This window comes from Castor canadensis, chromosome 2 (assembly GCF_047511655.1).
Source record: "Castor canadensis chromosome 2, mCasCan1.hap1v2, whole genome shotgun sequence".
In the NCBI taxonomy this organism is placed as follows: Eukaryota; Metazoa; Chordata; class Mammalia; order Rodentia; family Castoridae; genus Castor; species Castor canadensis.
The window spans coordinates 159,407,692-159,424,512 of NC_133387.1; the positions used below are offsets into that span (position 1 = coordinate 159,407,692).

The following is a 16,821-nucleotide window of genomic DNA, read 5'->3' on the forward strand; positions in this document are numbered from 1 at the left end:
ATACAGGAATTCTTAAACGGCTCCCAGTATGAAGGTGGGCTACAGCGCCCCCTGGCACACTTGGCCTTCTCTTTAACCTTCACCCTCAGGGAATACTTTCAGGAGGTAATAAGAGACATTTGGATGCCACCTGCAGTCACTGTAGTGACTCCAGGCTCCACAGCTCACTGGATAAGGAATGAAGCCAAACCAGTTCTTGAGGGAAGGCTGTGTGACATTCCAAATCTGGTCCTGTTGGATTTTGGAATGGAGTTGTTGGAGACGGTATTTCTCACCTCTCAGCTCTGGTCCTGCCTCTCCTCTGTTGGATCTAAGGGCAGCCAGAGTCAGACGAGTAGCCCATGTTCATAATTAGTCATCTTTACAGGAAGCACATTCATTCCCATCCACAGCTGGCTCGCTCAGTTACCCATTTGGGGGAGACTTGAGACTTGTCTTTGAAAAGTATTACCAGTGGTTTTCAGCCCCAACAGTTTCCTTCTCCCTTGTACTGTCACGATTTTTTTCCTAGGTTCTTACAGTGCATGGTCCTAAACCCCAGTCAGAGGCAGGACATAAAGCTTCAGTAACCAAGCTTGGGCTCTTTGGTGACCCCAGAAAAGAAACAGTCTGGCATTTCTAGGTTATAGGCAGTATTGACTGGCTCAAAGTCAAAGCTCGACCCCCCCATACCCTCATTTTTAACTGAGGACCCAGGACCAGACAACACATGCAGCAAATGCTTACTAAAATACAGTTGGGCTCTCCCATATTTCTGACACTGAAGATCAACCTACTACTGCTTGGATACATCCTCCACATAAGAGTTCCCACATTGAATTTTCAAGGGTTCACTCTTATCTGCCCACTTTACACACATTACCAAGTGATACAGCAGAACCAGGCCCAAGTTTTTTTCAATATGGTTACTCTAAAAGGTCTACAGAAACATGACTGCAGAGTATGCCCCATATTTTTTCAATACAGTTACTCTAAAAGGTCTATAGAAACATGACTGTGTGCTAAAGTGCTGTTTTGACACTTCATTGCAGACAAGGGCTTCCTTTGCCCTCCCTGAAGGTGGGTGCTAGACTTCTTCCTATTATAAAACATAAACTGGGCCCAAGGAGTGTCAGAGACTTGAATTCAAGACCATGCCAGGAAGTGAGAAGTTGTAACTAGAACCCAGATTTCTCCACGGTACTCTTTCCCACTGGTCACCATTCCTGCCTGGGTGTGAGCTAACAAATGACAGATGTGATACTCTGGCTGCACTGATTGAAGAGTGAGATCTGTGAAGCAGGGAGCCCAGAGGATGCTCCTGCTTTGCCCAGAGTCTCACATGGTGGTGGATATGTGTTAAGGGTGGGATCAGGGATTGTAGTTGGTGGCGTTATTGAATGCTTTGTCTGCTGTGCAGGAGACCCACAGCCAAAAACACAGTCCTCTGCTTATAGGCACAGGGTCCTTGAAGTCCATGCCTGCTCAACAGGTAGCTAAGTCCAGAACCTTCACACTTTCTAGTGCCACTGGACCTACGGACCAGCAGGTTAGCAGAGCTGCTCAGCTTTCTTTGTGCTCTTGAAGCCAGAGTTGGAGCTTAGGCCCAGAGTTGTCTAGTGTCCCAAGGCCCTGCCTCACAGTGCCCTAGAGGAGCCCTTTGTGTGGTGACCATATTCTCTGTTCATTCATTGCATTTATTCCTCTGAACCTACTTCTCTAACTCCTACTGTCTTGAGCTCATTTCAGGACTGACTTGCCAAGTCTCCTTTTGCATCTCTCTCAAGCCACCAGTTTGAGCTCAGTGCCAAGAATACTGATTGATAGATTCTGCCCTAGCTTCTCCAGATCTCTGCTTGACAACCATACCCAGTGTTCTGGAAGAGCTTGGCTTGGGCCACTTGTGGGCCTGGGCTCTCTCTAGGGAACAACAGGCTTTTGGCCAGGGAACGAATTCTCCATTAATTGCACCAACAGAGCCCAGTGAACCCCAAAGGTGTTGTCATCCCCAAGTCATTTTTCAGTAGTTGTGGGTTGTTTCATGGACTGTAGGGAGTGTAATTATGTCATGTCCTGACACCTAAAGCAACCCCGGTTTGTTCACTTCCACTGCTGCAATGAACAGACAGGTAATGGGAAGGATTCCCACAAGGTTGCCTTCTTTGGACAGGGCATTGGGTCAGTAGACTAATCATGTAGGGAAAGAGGAGGACTCAACGACAAGAGTTCTGGGACCATGGGGGTGGGTCAAGGGGCAAAGGTGAGGAATAGGGCAGGTACTGGGTCTGATCTGAGGGGATGAGGGTAGGGCTAGGGATCTGACCTGGTGAGTGTGGCTCTGCGGGTTGGCTGAGGTGTCTAAGTTCAATGTAGAAGTCCTCTGGCGGGTACCTGGCCTCCAGGGCACTGATGTGGAAATGGGAGTCTAGTGAGGAATGACAGGGAGGGACATTAATTCCAGGGCCTGGTATGGCAGAAGAAGGAGGGGAGTACACAGGCGCAGGGGGCAGGGTGGGGGCAGCCTACAAAGAATCAAGACCTCTGTGTAGCATCCAAAGGGACCCCTAAAGCTATCTACCTTGTTTCTCCTTACCCCCAGACTGAATTCCCACTACTTCCCATAGGAACTGGTGCCCCCAGGGTAGGGGAAGAAGTCCTGAAAGGGTCACCTTGGAAGGGCCTGTGTCAGGCAGAGCTGCTTTTCCCAGATGTAAGTGCTTCCATCTTAAGTCCCCATATCACAGTCCCAGCTGTCTCCCTTGTAGTCCCATCATACCCACCTATCCTCTATTGTAGAAATGAAGGGGGTCCTGGCTTCATTTGCTTATGCGAGCCAAAATAGGGTCGCTGCACTCCTTCTCCCTGAGGAAAGCCATGCTAGGACTCAGCCCTCTCCCTTTGAGCTGGGACAGGGCTCCTCAGTATGGGAGAAGAGGGTGGAACATGATGGGGAGGACAGATTTTGAGCCACTACTGACCTAACACGTTCACATAGCTGTAGGGGGTCCAGCCTGCTGTCTCTCTGTCAAGGGACTTGTTACTGAGCTGTTTGGAGAGTAGGAGAGCCGTTAATACCTAGTGACCGAGGTGTCCCTCCCCAGCCGGAACTCAGCCCAACCTCAATGCAGCCGCCCTGTGATCCTCACCTACCTAGGCCCTGGACCGTTGAGGGAAGGGAAGAACCAGATATGCATGGTAAGCTACCATGTTATGGTTACGGCCAGTGGGAACAGAGTATGTCCCATCCAAGCCATCAGGTTGAAGTTACAGGGTTCCCAGTCCCTTTGTGGCAAATCGGGGCAAGAGCAGGGCCTTCTAAGAGCTGGGAATGCCTGAACCAAGCTGGCCCTGATGGGAGCAGGTCATCTGGGTGGCCTGAGTTGCAGGAGAGGGGACTATGTCCATTCCTCAGCTGAAACAGGAGGTATCACAGCATGGAAAGAAGTGCTGAGGCTGCCTGTGGTGCTGCCACCTGATTTGGCAGTGTGAGCCTCCCTTTCCTGTGACATAGGGAAAGCCCCAGGGTAGGTGGCTTGAGGCTTATGGGACAATCCTTCCTTTCTCTGCATTCTTGTATAAGGCAAGGATTCTATCCTTGTTTCACATACGGAGACCCAAATTCTTGCTAATGGACACACAAAGAGTCAGGTCTCGGCTCCCTGTCACCTGTCCGTTCTTATTTATTTATTTATTTATTTATTTATTTATTTATTTATTTATTTATTTACTTACGGTGGGACTGGGTTTTGAACTCAGGGCTTCATGCTTGGAAAGCAGGTATTCCACCACTTGAGTCACACCACATTTTGCTCTGGTTATTTTGGAGATGAAGTCTCGCAAACTATTTTTCTGGGCTGGTCTCAAACTGTGATCCTCTCTACCTCAGCCTCCCATGTAGCTAGGATTACAGGCATGAGCCCACCAGTGCCTGGCCCCTGTGCTTTCTATGTCATTGGTTACCTGCCTCTGCTACTGATGCCCTATCTGCCAGATGGAGAGGTCCTTGTCCTCATACATTCCTTCTGAGCCCCTGGGATGAGGTGAGCCCAGCAAGAGGGTCACAACTGCAGTCTCTTAGTAAGAAAATAGGTCCTTAGTCAAGAACTTCCTGCTGGGAAACAGGAGCTCCCAGCTCCTCAAACAAGCTTAGAGCTGAAACTAAGAGTGAGGGTTTGAACACAGGAAGAGGGGCCACAGCTAGCAGGCTGTGCATGGGGCTGACGGCAACAGACTTTACATACGGACCTTTAGGCTCCCTACATGTGGCACTTGTTTCATAGGAAACCATGCTGAGAGTGGCCACAAGGTGTTGCCTTGACTATGGTCCTCGAGTCTTTATTCCTGTCCAGGCTGCACTACTCCCAGGTCTCTGGCAGGAAGCCTAGTCTATGGGCTTCCTCCAAGGTGCAGAAAGGGAGGAAGGGATTCTCAGAGTTCCAGGGTGGAGCCCTGGAATACAGAAAGCTATGTTACTGACCCAGGATGTTATAGGAAGCCAGGAGTCCTGGTTGTGTGCAGCATGATCCTGTTACACCTTGTCCACGGGGCTGTTCTTTCTCAAGTCTAACCTCTCATTCTACCTGATACTGGTCCTGGCACATTAGGGGGTGCACCATTTAGCCCTCCCCTCTGGCCAGGAAGAGGGGATGTCTACACGTATGTGCTGAGACATCCCTACCCAAGGGCTATGACTGATGATAACTGGCTCTGCTGTCAGCCAGGGTTACGCTGGAGCTGTCAGGGAAGGCTCTAACTGGAGGGTGCATACCTGCCTGACTACCTGTCTGTCAAAACACTAGCTATAGCTAGTGTTTGGATTCCACATTCCTCATGTTGGTTCAGACTGCACCAGTGGGTATGTATTGATGATGCTGCATGTCCAAGTTCAAGTTCACTGAATGGCTACTGAGTTATGGAATTCCTGTGTTGTGTTGCTAACATACAGTAGTGGTTTGTGGTGGGTGGTTTTAGTATTTTAATTGCATGTCAACACTGTGGCAAAAGTCACTACATAGTGTACATGGTCATGTGTGATCAGGGTATACATGATGATCAGATGACTCAAACAAGGTGCACAGTTATGTTAAAATGAATGATGCTGTGGCTGGTTACATGTGATGCCTACCAATTACATGGCACTTGTCAGCTCCGCTTAACATGCTCTCCCTGTTATATGATTCAATGTTCACATGTAATCCCAGGGCTGCTCTTTAATGTATTAGTTCCAATATGGGGATGCAGTTCATTCTTGGGCAGGGGAGAGGACTAAATGAGGACAGGGAGTCGGGGGCCCGGTACCTTGGTGGGGCTGTTCCTGTCCAGAGTGCTGGCCTGGCTGGTGGCAGGCCCCCTGCATGACAGTGCGTGGTAGCTGGCATTGGAAAAGCACTGGGCGTGGCTGCTACTTTGAGACAAATCTGGGAAGAGAACAAGGTGCCATATTCCATCATATGCCTACCCCTGGCATGAGACATCCCCAAAACTAATGCTTGGGCTGGGCAGTTTTGAGAGAACCCTGCAGACAGCCAAGTCCCCCATCCCCCAGGTTTCCTGGCATCCACTGCCCCTAAGGCAGTTTAGAGAGCCTGGTTTGCTCCGTCCCTCCCTGCAACATGCAGTTTGGGCTCACTAATGTACAGGGTGGCACTGTCAGCCAGCCTGTTAAGGAACACAAGCTTTGATAGCCTCCTCTGTCCCTGAGTTGCTACTTAGGGCTGGGCTTACTCTCCCATTTCCCTCTGGGGTCAGACCTCAGTAATGAGTCCATAAACAGAATCCCACTCCTCTTGGCCCCAGCCCTTCCCTCCTGCTCTCCTGAGGATTCCAGGACCTCTCTACAGGGCTGGGGAATACCAAAAGAGTAAAATGGGAATACCTAACCACCCTCACTCGTTACGGTCACAGAAGAAATCCCCCAAACCTCTGTGGGCTTGGTCTTTCATCAGAGGATATCGGATTTGGCCAAAACCCAGGGAGGCCCCATGGGCCAGGAACTCTCTGAAGGCAAAGTCTGCTACTGGACCACCTCTGTCTAACCTGCTGCTCCTGGCATGGAGCTGGTATACAGCAGGTGATGCTTAGCAGAAATGACTAAAGTGGTTTGGGTTCTCTAAGCACAAGGTAGAGGAGGCTCTAGGATGGCTGTGAGTGATGGAAGCCCCCTGGAAAGAGCCTATATCCTGTGCTCATCCAGACAGATCCAGTCTCCCATGGCCCAGGACTAGAGCAATCTCAGAGCATTTTGTCCTCTACTGTTTAACTAAATATGAAACAAAAAGCCTATCTCCAAGGCAGCAGCCCAGGGTGCAGGGGACAGGAAGGATCTAACCCAGCAGTCCCACTCCCACCCATGCAGACTTCTTCACAGAGTGCCCATTGGAGTGGTTACCATATCTGTGGACAGACTGAGCTCTGGCACACCTGCCAGAGGAATGCTGTCCAAAATTACACCTGTCCCCAGTCAGGTACTACCCTGGTCCACTGTAGTAACAGAGGACTTTCAGAGAGACTGGCCTGTGGCTCGCCCCAGAAAAGGAGAAATAGACAAGGCCTGGCCACCAAGCCCCAAGGCTGAGCCTGCTGAAGTGGCACAGTCATCAGGCTGGGAGATGCTCCCTAGGGGAGTTTGGGAAAGTTACTACTTCATATGGGTAGCCTAAAGATTGGTGAGAAAGAGAGGGAAGCTCTGAACCATAACTGCCCAGAGCTGAGGGTTCACAGAAACACTCATGAAACCCTATGGAACCCCACAGACCTTGCCCACGTAGCCTTCTGATCCCTTACCCCCATTGTCTTTCTGGGAGTGACCCAGCTACTAACCGTGCAGGTACAACCACACACCTTCAGCAGTAGGCCTGGGTGCCCCCAAGGATGCCGCATGGCCTTTCCTGGCTTGTGGAACACAGCTTACCTGGGAGCGCGGGGCACAGCCTACCTGAGAGGGAGTAGTCGGTGCTGGTCATCCTCATGGCCGGGGTGTAGGAGACCCGGGGAGCCAGGTCACGGCCCTTCTCTTTCTGCCGGCGCCGGCGCCAGGCAAACAGGCCCAGCAGCACCACGATGAGGGATAACAGGAGGACGATGCCTGTGACAGCACCCACTGAGTGCCGCTCTGCACCCAGAGCCGGGCTGATCTTGGTATAGGGATTCAGCTCCTCCATCATGAGGGCAGCTGTGGGAGAGGGAAGGCCTGAGCCTGGGGTGGCCTGCTTGCTCTTTGGATCTCCTGGGCCACCTGGGCCTGGGCTCAGGCTCCTTTGAGCCCACTAGAGTTAGGAAACCCGGCTCTGCTCATGGCACTGGTCTTTAATCCCTATGTAACCCAAACCTTCAATGTGCTTTGAATTCTCTAACTGCCTACAAAGGGATGGAGTCCCCAGGGTCCTGACCAGGAACAAATGTGATTGTGTATGTGAAACAAAATAATAAACATTTATTGAGTATTTTACTCTGTTCTAAAAATGAGTTACAGAGTTACTCATTTCATCTTTGTGGCAGCCCTATGAAAAATGGCCTATTTAATTATTTCCCTTTCCACTGATGAAAAAACTGAGTCACCAGAGGGTTAGGTAACTTGCCCAAGATCACACAACCAGTAATTGTCAGGCAAGAAAAATCAGACTCAGCTCATCAACCTGCTTACCGCTGTGTGACTCAGCCCACGCCTTGGTTGTTTATAGCAATAAAGACAATAATCCCGCCTTTCTTGGGAGCACTGTGCCTGTGTGCCCAGGATGACTGCCAACGTCTCTTGATTATATATATGTGTGGCTAGACCCCTCTGTGTGCTGCTGGATCCAGGGGTGTCCTGCTAGCCTTGCAGCATTCCAGACCCCTCCTTGGCTATCAATTGCTGGTTGAGCAGAGCTGGTCAACATTACCAGGGAGGCAAATGTGTCACACTGTTCTCAAAGACAATCCTTGACTGCAGTAGAAACCTGTCTTTTGGCTTGTGTTCTGTAATGTGGGTAACTGAGATACCATTCTCTTTCTGCATCTCCTAGAACCAACAGCAGAATCCCTTACAGGTTCACAGCACTTCATAAAGGGTTTGTATGAACACAAAGTGACCGTTTTTGGAGTGTTCACTTATGCCAAGCACTGTGTTGAGTCCTTCACTCATATCGTCTCGGCTTGATTCTCTCAGCTGTACCATGAGTTGTCTGACTATAGAGCTAGGCCAAGCCCTTGGCCTTCAGAGGAGCCTGTGCCAGGGGTAAGATGAAGATTAATCTCTTCCCTCTTGGCATGTGGAGTAACAGGCCTAGCAAAGGGAAATGACTTGCCCAAGGACACTTAGCAGGTAACGGTATAAGTGGACCTTGGCAGACGTGGTCTGGTGGCCTTTCCACAGCACTAACTTGCTTGGCTCCTAAGGAACTTGCCAAGGATGAGCATGGGGAAGCCATGATGGGAGGTGGCCTCCTGATGTCTGTCTCCTGTGCCCCTCCCAAATATGAATGGGGGAGGGTCTTTCTAAAACCCAGCTGGTCTCTCTGGAACTTCCTGGGGTCCTTTCCATAGCCCCCAGTCTGGGTAGTCTGCCACTTATGTTTTACCTTGGTCACACCTGATTCCTTTGAATCCAGGACTGCAGTAACAGGTGCCAGTGACGTGGTCACAGGTAGCATTGTTCATACACTCACATAGCTGCTCACACCCGTAGCCAAAGGTTCCTGGAGCACATCCTGTGTGGCAGGCAGAGTGCAGATAGACAATGAGATGTGGCTCACTCTCCACCCCTCCCATTCCACGTGAGGTCAACTATGGTCATAGGCTAGCTCTTTCTCAGTGAAGCCTGTTTTACTGCAGCTCCCACTGTGCCTTGCTTAGATACTTGGGGGTGGACAGCTTAGTGCCCTGAGGCAGGGGTTACAGCAGAGAAAGAGAGGGCAGCGCCCACTCATCCCTACTTCCTCGGGCAACACACTTAAGCAGCATTCTCTGTGTGCCAGGCCCTGAGTGAAGCTTCAAAGATATCCTGCCTTCCTCTAGTCCTTCATTACCCTTTTCAGGCCCTTGTTCTGTCCTCAAGACTCCTGTCCCCATCCCAACTGGAGGAGGAGATTCTTCAAGCAGGAGTGAAGGAATGAGTTTCAGTCTCTTTCCTTAGCAGATGCCCCAAGAATCAAGAGCACAGGGGCTGCAGAAAACTCTTGACTCTTGAAGGGGGCAGCTTCCCCTTCAGGAGATGGAGGCCTGGCTCCAACACCAGGACCAGGTTGGGGCAGCTTACTCTGCTCACAGTGGCGTCCAGTGAAACCAGTTCGGCAGGTGCACTTGCCACTGATGTGGTCACAGCTGGCGCCATTCTGACACTGGCACACACGCCCACAATCCTTCCCAAAAAACGCTGCTGGGCAACCTAAAGAAATGACCTCAGGTCACAGTGGCTGCAGGGTGCAGCTAGGACCCAACCTTTCACCTCTGTGGAGCATGGAAGGAAGGCTCGTGAGAGCCAGCACCAGAGCCATTTGTACCCTCTAGACCCCATGCTGATGGGGTGGGGTGGTGGTGAGATGTCCCCCCAAAGGGGGCCTTGGAACCAGAATCAGAGACCAGGCTCAGAACTCCACACTCTGGCCACAGACTGTTCCTCTCCACTGTCCCTAGGAGGATCTGGTCTTGCGGACTACTCGGGTACCTGGCAGTCCTGACTTTCCAGGATGTTGAGCCTGTTACCTCTCCCCAGATCCATCCAGACCCTGAGGCCAGCCTCCCTCCCTTGATTGCAGATCAGGACTATGCCCACATTGGCCAGTAGGCCGCAGCAGGGGATTGGAAGAGGCCAGGAGGCTGAGAGACAGGGCTTACGCTGAGTGCAGAAGAGTCCAGTCCAGCCCGGGGTGCAGTGACAGGCCCCATCCTCAGCGCTACAGCTCGCCCCGTTGTGGCAGCTGCAGGTGTGGAAGCAGGCAGAGCCCCAGAACCCAGGTGGGCACACTGGGGGAGGGGGAGAGGGTAAAAGGGGGTAGGACAATGCAGAGAGGGACAGGGCAGAAAAGGAGAGGAAAGAGGTACACATCAGAGCCAGACGTCAGGGTCCATTTCTAGGCTTTGGGGCTTGATGCTTGGCTCAGTGTTCCCAGATTTCCTCAACTCACCTCTTGACCTAGTCATCAGCATTTCCATTAGGCCAGATTCTCTGCCCACAATCCTAGTCTTTAGTGAGTGATGCAGCCTGGTCCTGTGTGTCCCTTCTCAGGGGACTGGCTTACAGTGTGTATACTGTGTGTGCTAACTTCCCCTCAGGGCAGGGATTCTTTTTTGACTGGTGAGCACTCTGAGGATGGAATCTGTCTCTCCATTAGAATGGAATTCCCACAGTCCCAACCATCTAACTGGGACTCCCTCCGGGTGCTGGCTAGGTCTCTGCCCTTAGATTGGCACTTCCCAGGGCAGGCCTGTTTACCTTTGCATTAGATTGGGTGCACTATAGTGCCCTGTCCAGGCTTATGGTGCCCAGAACATCATTCATATGGGCCACCCTGAGGGTGCCCACCTCTCTTCTGAGGTTGCTGCCCTGGCCCCACTTCATTTCCATATTTACAAACTCCAGCATGTCAGCCCTCATCCTCTCTTCCCCACCCAAACTCAGGCTGCTCCTTATGCAGCTGCTAATGGGAGTATTAATTCTCAAATTAATAGCATTAATGCTACTATCAACAATACTGACGCCTCTATTACCAGCAGCTAACAACATGCACAGTCAGACCTAGTCCTCATCATGTTAGTTATGGTGCTAAATGGGACTCGGGTGAACATTGCTATCTGTACAAGGAGATGCTCAGGTGGAGGTGCTAGGGCAAAAAAAGGCATTTCAGGTGGGCCTGACCATGGATAGGGACCTTGCAGGGGACAGCAGCTTACCCTGTGAGCAGTCCTTGCCAATCCATCCAGGAAAGCACTGGCAGGAGCCATCGATGGGGCTGCAGGTCCCATTGTTGGCACAGGAACAGAGTTGGGCACAGTCCTGCCCAAAGTGCCCTCCAGCACACACTGTGGGCATAGGGCAGTCTGGTACCTGCCCTCCCACCCACGCTCCTCAGGCCACCACCCACAGCCTCACCCTGAGAGGTTCCTGGTCCACAGCTGCGACCATCCTGGGTCACAGCTCTGGATGGGAATCACCATCACCCTTCTCCACTGCACATAAACAAGTGCCCCTTGTGCCCACAGCTGCAGGGGGCTCTGTTACAACCTTTGAGAGCAGAACAAGCTGAGGCCCACAGAGGTGGAATCACTTGAGTCCAGTCTCACAAGTGGAAAGTGATGAGGCTGGGCATGGTCCCTCTGGGTCTCAATCTAGTGTCCCCTCTACTGCTCCCAGCCTTTGCTTCCCATCACCACACTTGCCAGCACCACTGACCCCCCCAGCCATGACAGATGGAAGAAGAGGGACAAATGATGCGGGCAGGTCTATGTATAGTCTGACCATTGCGGGACTGGCCCTGAATGTCTGTTCCTATCTACCTATCCACTAGTTCTCTAAGCTCTCCCCATAGCTCAGCTCAGGGCCCTTCTCAGGGAGGGTATTTCTATTCTGAATTGCCTGGAGGATTTGGTCCCAGCCTGGGGAGTGTCTGGTTTCCTCAATCGGGTTGCAAGGACTAGGTCTATGTATTAAGTGAACACCTATCTACCTCTGGTTTCCTACACTTTATACTCACCTGCTTCCTTCAGTTCTCTAATCCTTCAAGGCCCTTCTGTACCCTGCTCAAATAGCTGCAATGTCTCCCCATTGCCCCACAATAAATCTCTAGATCCTGGAGTACAGCACTTAACCTACCTTTCCTGGGTTATCCTTGACTATCCCTTTCCTAGACACAGGCCTGGACCCCACAACAACTTCTAAATATATCACCTTATAAATATATCTGGCCTTTCTCCTGTGCCTTTGTTCTAGCAGTTGCCTTCCAGAATTCCCCTGACCCCCACGTCCAGCTGTGGAAATCCAAGCCTGAGCCATGTGCTCAGGATAGCAAAAGGAGAATACAGAGTGAACCTGGGATACTGACATCTTTGTAAGCTATGCTGACATTCTTCAGATGCCTGGTTTGGTGTATTTTTAGTATTATGTGAGGGAAATAAGGCGCATCATTTTGAAGCCAGTTATTTTGGGGTTTTATGATGCTTATATCTGAACTTAATCCTGATTCACCTCTCTCTCTGTTCTGGATACTATGTCCTTGTTTGAGGCTCCAGAAGTTTCTTTCCTGGCCATCTATTACTGAAACTTGGAGCCTATTTCAGGCCACACCTGGATCTACCCCTCTTGTGCCCTCTACAATGCATGGAAAGACAAAGACACTCAGAGCATCAGGATGGAACATGTGGAAATAAACTGGCCATCCCTTTCTATTCATTCCCAGCCTCTGCTGGGAAAGGCTGAGCTCAGAGTTTTCCCCTCTGGACAGGCTGTGTGAGGGCAGGGAACAAGCTCCTTTGTTCTTTGTTGTACAACTGAGTTTCCTGCACAGCAAACATGTAGGAAATACACCTCAGGGGCAGACCTTCCAGAAGGTTCTGCTGAGATGAGGGACCCCTGTCCCTTCAAGCTCCCCTCAGTTGAACTTGCTCCCTCTACATCCTAAAAGGAGACTTCCTTGCACAATTCAGAGCAATTATCTGAATCCCAAGGTCCTTACTGGCCAAGTCACATGGAGGATCATGAAAAGGTATTGACTCTTAAAGAAAAGGTGTCTTCCCTAGACTCGGGTCTCTCAAAGCATGAGCTGTCACCCTCTCCTTTCCACCACAATGCCTCATACTGCCAGTCCTTCCCACTCAGGTAATGGGCGCCTGGTGGCTAGAATCTGTGTTCACTCTGTGCCTCTCCTGGACATAGTTTAGTGGCTGGGACAAATAATGAAGGCAGCATGGGGGACTAGACTTCATTTTAGGTCCTACTTTTAGTGTTTATTCAACAAACAAGTATGATATTTATATGCACCTAACACTGTTCAAAGTGCTTCAGAGGCTGGGATGTAGCTCAGTGGTGGAGTGCTTACCTACCGTGGTAGGCATAGGGTTCTGTCCCCAACACCATGCAAAATACTTCATAAATACTACTTCACTTAGTCTTGTAACACTCTCATTATTATATTCTCATCATTATCCCACTTCACAGATGAGGACACTGAGTACTACTACTCTTCTTGGCTAAGTACCTTGAGCAAACCACATCCCTCCCCTGTTGGCCTCTGTTTCCTCATCTTTGACACTGGGATGAGAGCCCCATGTCATAGCTAACGGTCAGGCAGGCTGGCTGACCTGGGGCCCTGCGCCCTTCCCTTGGCAAACACTTTAGTGCCTTCCAGGCAGGTCCACTGCCTGAAGGATGACACAATCACACCTGTTTGCCGCTCAGGCTCTGCCTATAGTTTTCTGAAACACGAGTCACCTGGCCTCTTCCTCCCTGCCTCTGGGAGGTGCTGTATTTGGGGAACCCACCCCAATCCTGGCTCTGTGAGGAGCAGGGTGCTGGAGCTGTTCCATCTACCCCCACCCCAAAACTGACTGAGCTTCTCTAACAAGATAGTCGTCTCTTTGAAGTCTTTCTCACACATACGAGGCTGACAAATTCACCCACAGAGCTACTAATGTAATCAGTCTAATACATTAATTGCTAGACTTCTCAGCTGAATCAAGAGTAAGGCAAGGGGTGAGGCAGCACAGAGGGAAGGGGGGCTGGTGAAAAGAAAACATCTGGTTCTATTTAATCTATGTTTAATGATTCTGCACAAGCAGTGTCTGTAATTTGTAACTCACTGGAAAGCCAGTCATTAGAAAGTGTCAGTTCAATTTTTTACAAGGTTTGAGACTTAACCAGGGCAGCTGCCATTAATAGCAAACTGTAGTTAGATCTATATGTGGAAAATACTCATTAGGCCAGCGGGTAATAAATCAGACAACGAGGATGCGAGAGGGATTCCTCAGGCTGCCGAGGCCCTAATTTAGACCTGGCCCAGCTGTATTGACGGCCAGGTCTCCTATGTTCAATAAGTAAACCTGGACCTGTCAGGTGATGATTAAACTCTCCTAGGAGGGCTGCAAGCAAATGAAACTGTCACACATGTTTTCCTGGGGCCCAAACTTCTCCTGACCTCAACACATCATGGAATAAACTTTCCTCTCATACATATTAACAGCCCCCAGACTTAAATAGCCCAGGTAGGCAGTGATTATTTATCAAAAGAATGGCTTCCCCTGGGAGGTAGTAAGCATTCAGTCAAGACAAGTATTTAAGGAGAGGCCAGATGCGATTCTTGCCTAAGTGACCTTGAAGTTGCCTTTAGCGCTAAGTTTACCTTATCCTCATACCCCTTCATAATCCCTATGGGTTAGAGTGAAAACTCTGCAAGTTGGTGTTCAAAGGTGTTCTGAAGGCCCTTGCCTAGCAGCTGGCTGCCATCTTCAGGCACCACACCCTTGAGCCATGCCCTATAGCTGGCCAGCAGCATGTCAGGCTCTGTGCTTTGCCCAGGCTGTTCCCATCTCCCACAATGTCTTCCTTTTTCATGCTGGAGGCTGAAGTCCTGCACAGCCCACGGGGCTCCCCCAGATCCACACTGCCTGGGCCTAAGTAGCCACACAGCAGTGAATGGCGTATGCTGGGGCAGGCTCCTGTCTTCCCACTGGTGGCTAACGAGGGATTTTTGTTCATGGTGTTAAACCATTGGTACTATGCAATCAGCCATGGTGGGTACATTTATCTCATAGAAATCCGCGGGTATCACAAAACACAGTGTCCCTCACAGAGGGCCTCTCCAACTCCTGTTAAGAGTGGCAGTGGCCTGGAGTTGGTGTTGGAAAGGGTTCTGAGGTTCAGACATTTACAGTGTGATGCTAGGGATTAGTGATGCTGACTTGAGCTCACGGGAAGAAGGGCTGGAAAGCCAATACCAGAGCCATCGCTGCTCCCATAGCTTCTTTGCTCTGCCACCTGGCCCTCCACCATAGACTACTTGGGACCATTCCTGTTCACCTGTGCCCATCATTTCCCCTAATTCATTTCAACCACTTGCTAATTGTGAGGCCACAGACATGTCATTTAACCTGTCAGTTTCTTTACCTGTACAGTGGCTTTGTTTTATGCTACATGTTTCTCAATTACCTTTCCTGTTCTGCCTCTTTCCTCTCTGCCTGCCCCGTGCCTTTCCCCTGGAGACAGTACCTTGGTTGCAGAGGGCTCCGGAGAATCCTGGGAGGCACTCACAGATGCCACTGATGTGGTGGCAGGATCCACTGCTGTGCACACAGAGAGGGCAAGGCTGGGCACAGCCGTGGCCATAGAACCCAGGGGGACAGACTGCGGGTGAAGGGGAGATGGAAGTCAGCAGCCCAGGGGGCCCCAGCCAACCTGGCCACCCTTCCTGTTCCACACTCCAACAAATGGAGGCTTATCAAAAAGGTGGGCAGAAAAAATGTGGGATAGCTGCATGTTTCCTAGGTCTCGGGGGCCCATCTCCTGCCTCCTCTCTTTGGTGATACTAGGGTTTGAATTCAAGGTGCTTGAGCTATCCCTCTCCAGACCTTTTTGCTTTAATTATTTTCCAGGTAGCGTTTTTGCCCAGGCTGGGCCTCAGACCATGATTCTCCTACCTCCACCTCTCAAGTAGCTGGGATAACAGGTATGAGCCACCAAACTCGGCAGCCCATCCTTTTTGAAGATAGGAGCTGTTTCTACCAAGAAGCTAGGCTGAGCCCTGAACTTGGGCACAGCAGCTAGTTCAGTTGAGGGAACTAGAGAAAGGAAAGAGAGGGGGACTGACATCCAGAGCCCAGCCTCCCTCAGGCCAGCACTAGTTCCAAATGGGAAGGGCTGGGGATAAGGAACTGTCTGAGGTCTTGAGGTCCTCTGGGTGGGGCTGGGGGGGTTCAGGCTTACTTCTCTGGCATAAGGGTCCTCGGAAGCCAGGGGCACACTCGCAGCTCCCATCCTCTGGAGAGCAGGAGCCACCATTCTCACAGCTGCAGGAGACAGAGCAGTTGGGGCCCCAGCGACCAGGTGGACATGTGCTGTCACAGCGGATGCCTATGGGCCAGAGGCAGACGCAGGTCAGTGCTAAGAGGGGTGATGGCAGAGGGAAAGGGCACAGTGCAATGTGAAGAGGCAGAAGCAAGCAAAGTGTATCTGAGAATGTGGAGGAGGGACCCAGCAGGGTGTGGCTCGTCTAGAGGACTTCTGAGAAGAGATGATGCCCAGTCCAAAAAGACAAGACCAGGCAGAGAACCACATGTACAGACAGCAGGAGGCAGGAGGCATCACAGCTTGCAGGGAATTAAGCAGCATAGTGTGGCAGAACCGTGGTGAGCTGAATGGGGCCCAGCAGGAGATGAGATGTTGGAACCAAGAAGAGACCAGAGATGAAGGCCTCCTCCATTTTCGCACCTTAGTTGGCATCAAGAACAGACTGTGAGAAGCCCACCATGGGCAGTGAGTGCCCTGGAGGAGGGCTGCCCAAGCTGGGGGTGAGCTCTCGTCCACCTGTGTTAGCCTGAGAGCCACTGGTCCTCCTGGGTTGCAGCCAACCAGCCCAGGTGGGGCTCAGAGAGTGGGTGGGGTCTTTTCAGATACTTTTGTGCCACAGTTCTGTATTTTACATCATATGCACATGTACATAATAGAAGAAACCAGCTATTTTAAAAATGCTAGCTGGAACCCAACAAATTGATTTTAATGACCTTCAGTTTGATACCCAGAGGCCTGTGGGGGACTGGATGGAAAAGCTCAATAAGAAAGAGGAGACTGATTTACAGTACTCTTAGGCTGAAGGTGTGCTGGACCGGTTTCAGCTTGAAGACTAAGAAGGAATTTTCAAAGACCGGAGGTAGAGGCTG

The 16,821-nt window shown here is 50.9% G+C and overlaps 1 protein-coding gene across 15 annotated transcripts in view; it reads right to left on the reverse strand.

The window, feature by feature from the left end:
- Megf11 (multiple EGF like domains 11) overlaps nucleotides 1–16,821 on the reverse strand; it is a 338,852-nt gene that overhangs the window by 25,140 nt on the left and 296,891 nt on the right. For 4 of the 15 annotated variants that reach the window (XM_074066252.1, XM_074066250.1, XM_074066249.1 and 1 more), the window contains exons 14-23: nucleotides 15,869–16,015; nucleotides 15,155–15,289; nucleotides 10,849–10,977; nucleotides 9,793–9,921; nucleotides 9,215–9,343; nucleotides 8,538–8,666; nucleotides 6,914–7,150; nucleotides 5,278–5,396; nucleotides 2,958–3,024; nucleotides 2,303–2,404 (exon numbers count right to left, since the gene is read on the reverse strand). In XM_074066252.1, the coding sequence (XP_073922353.1) occupies nucleotides 2,303–2,404; nucleotides 2,958–3,024; nucleotides 5,278–5,396; nucleotides 6,914–7,150; nucleotides 8,538–8,666; nucleotides 9,215–9,343; nucleotides 9,793–9,921; nucleotides 10,849–10,977; nucleotides 15,155–15,289; nucleotides 15,869–16,015 (1,323 nt within the window). The remainder of the gene's footprint in view (nucleotides 1–2,302; nucleotides 2,405–2,957; nucleotides 3,025–5,277; nucleotides 5,397–6,913; nucleotides 7,151–8,537; nucleotides 8,667–9,214; nucleotides 9,344–9,792; nucleotides 9,922–10,848; nucleotides 10,978–15,154; nucleotides 15,290–15,868; nucleotides 16,016–16,821) is intronic. The other 11 variants (XM_074066260.1, XM_074066254.1, XM_074066259.1 and 8 more) reach the window with 4 other exon arrangements.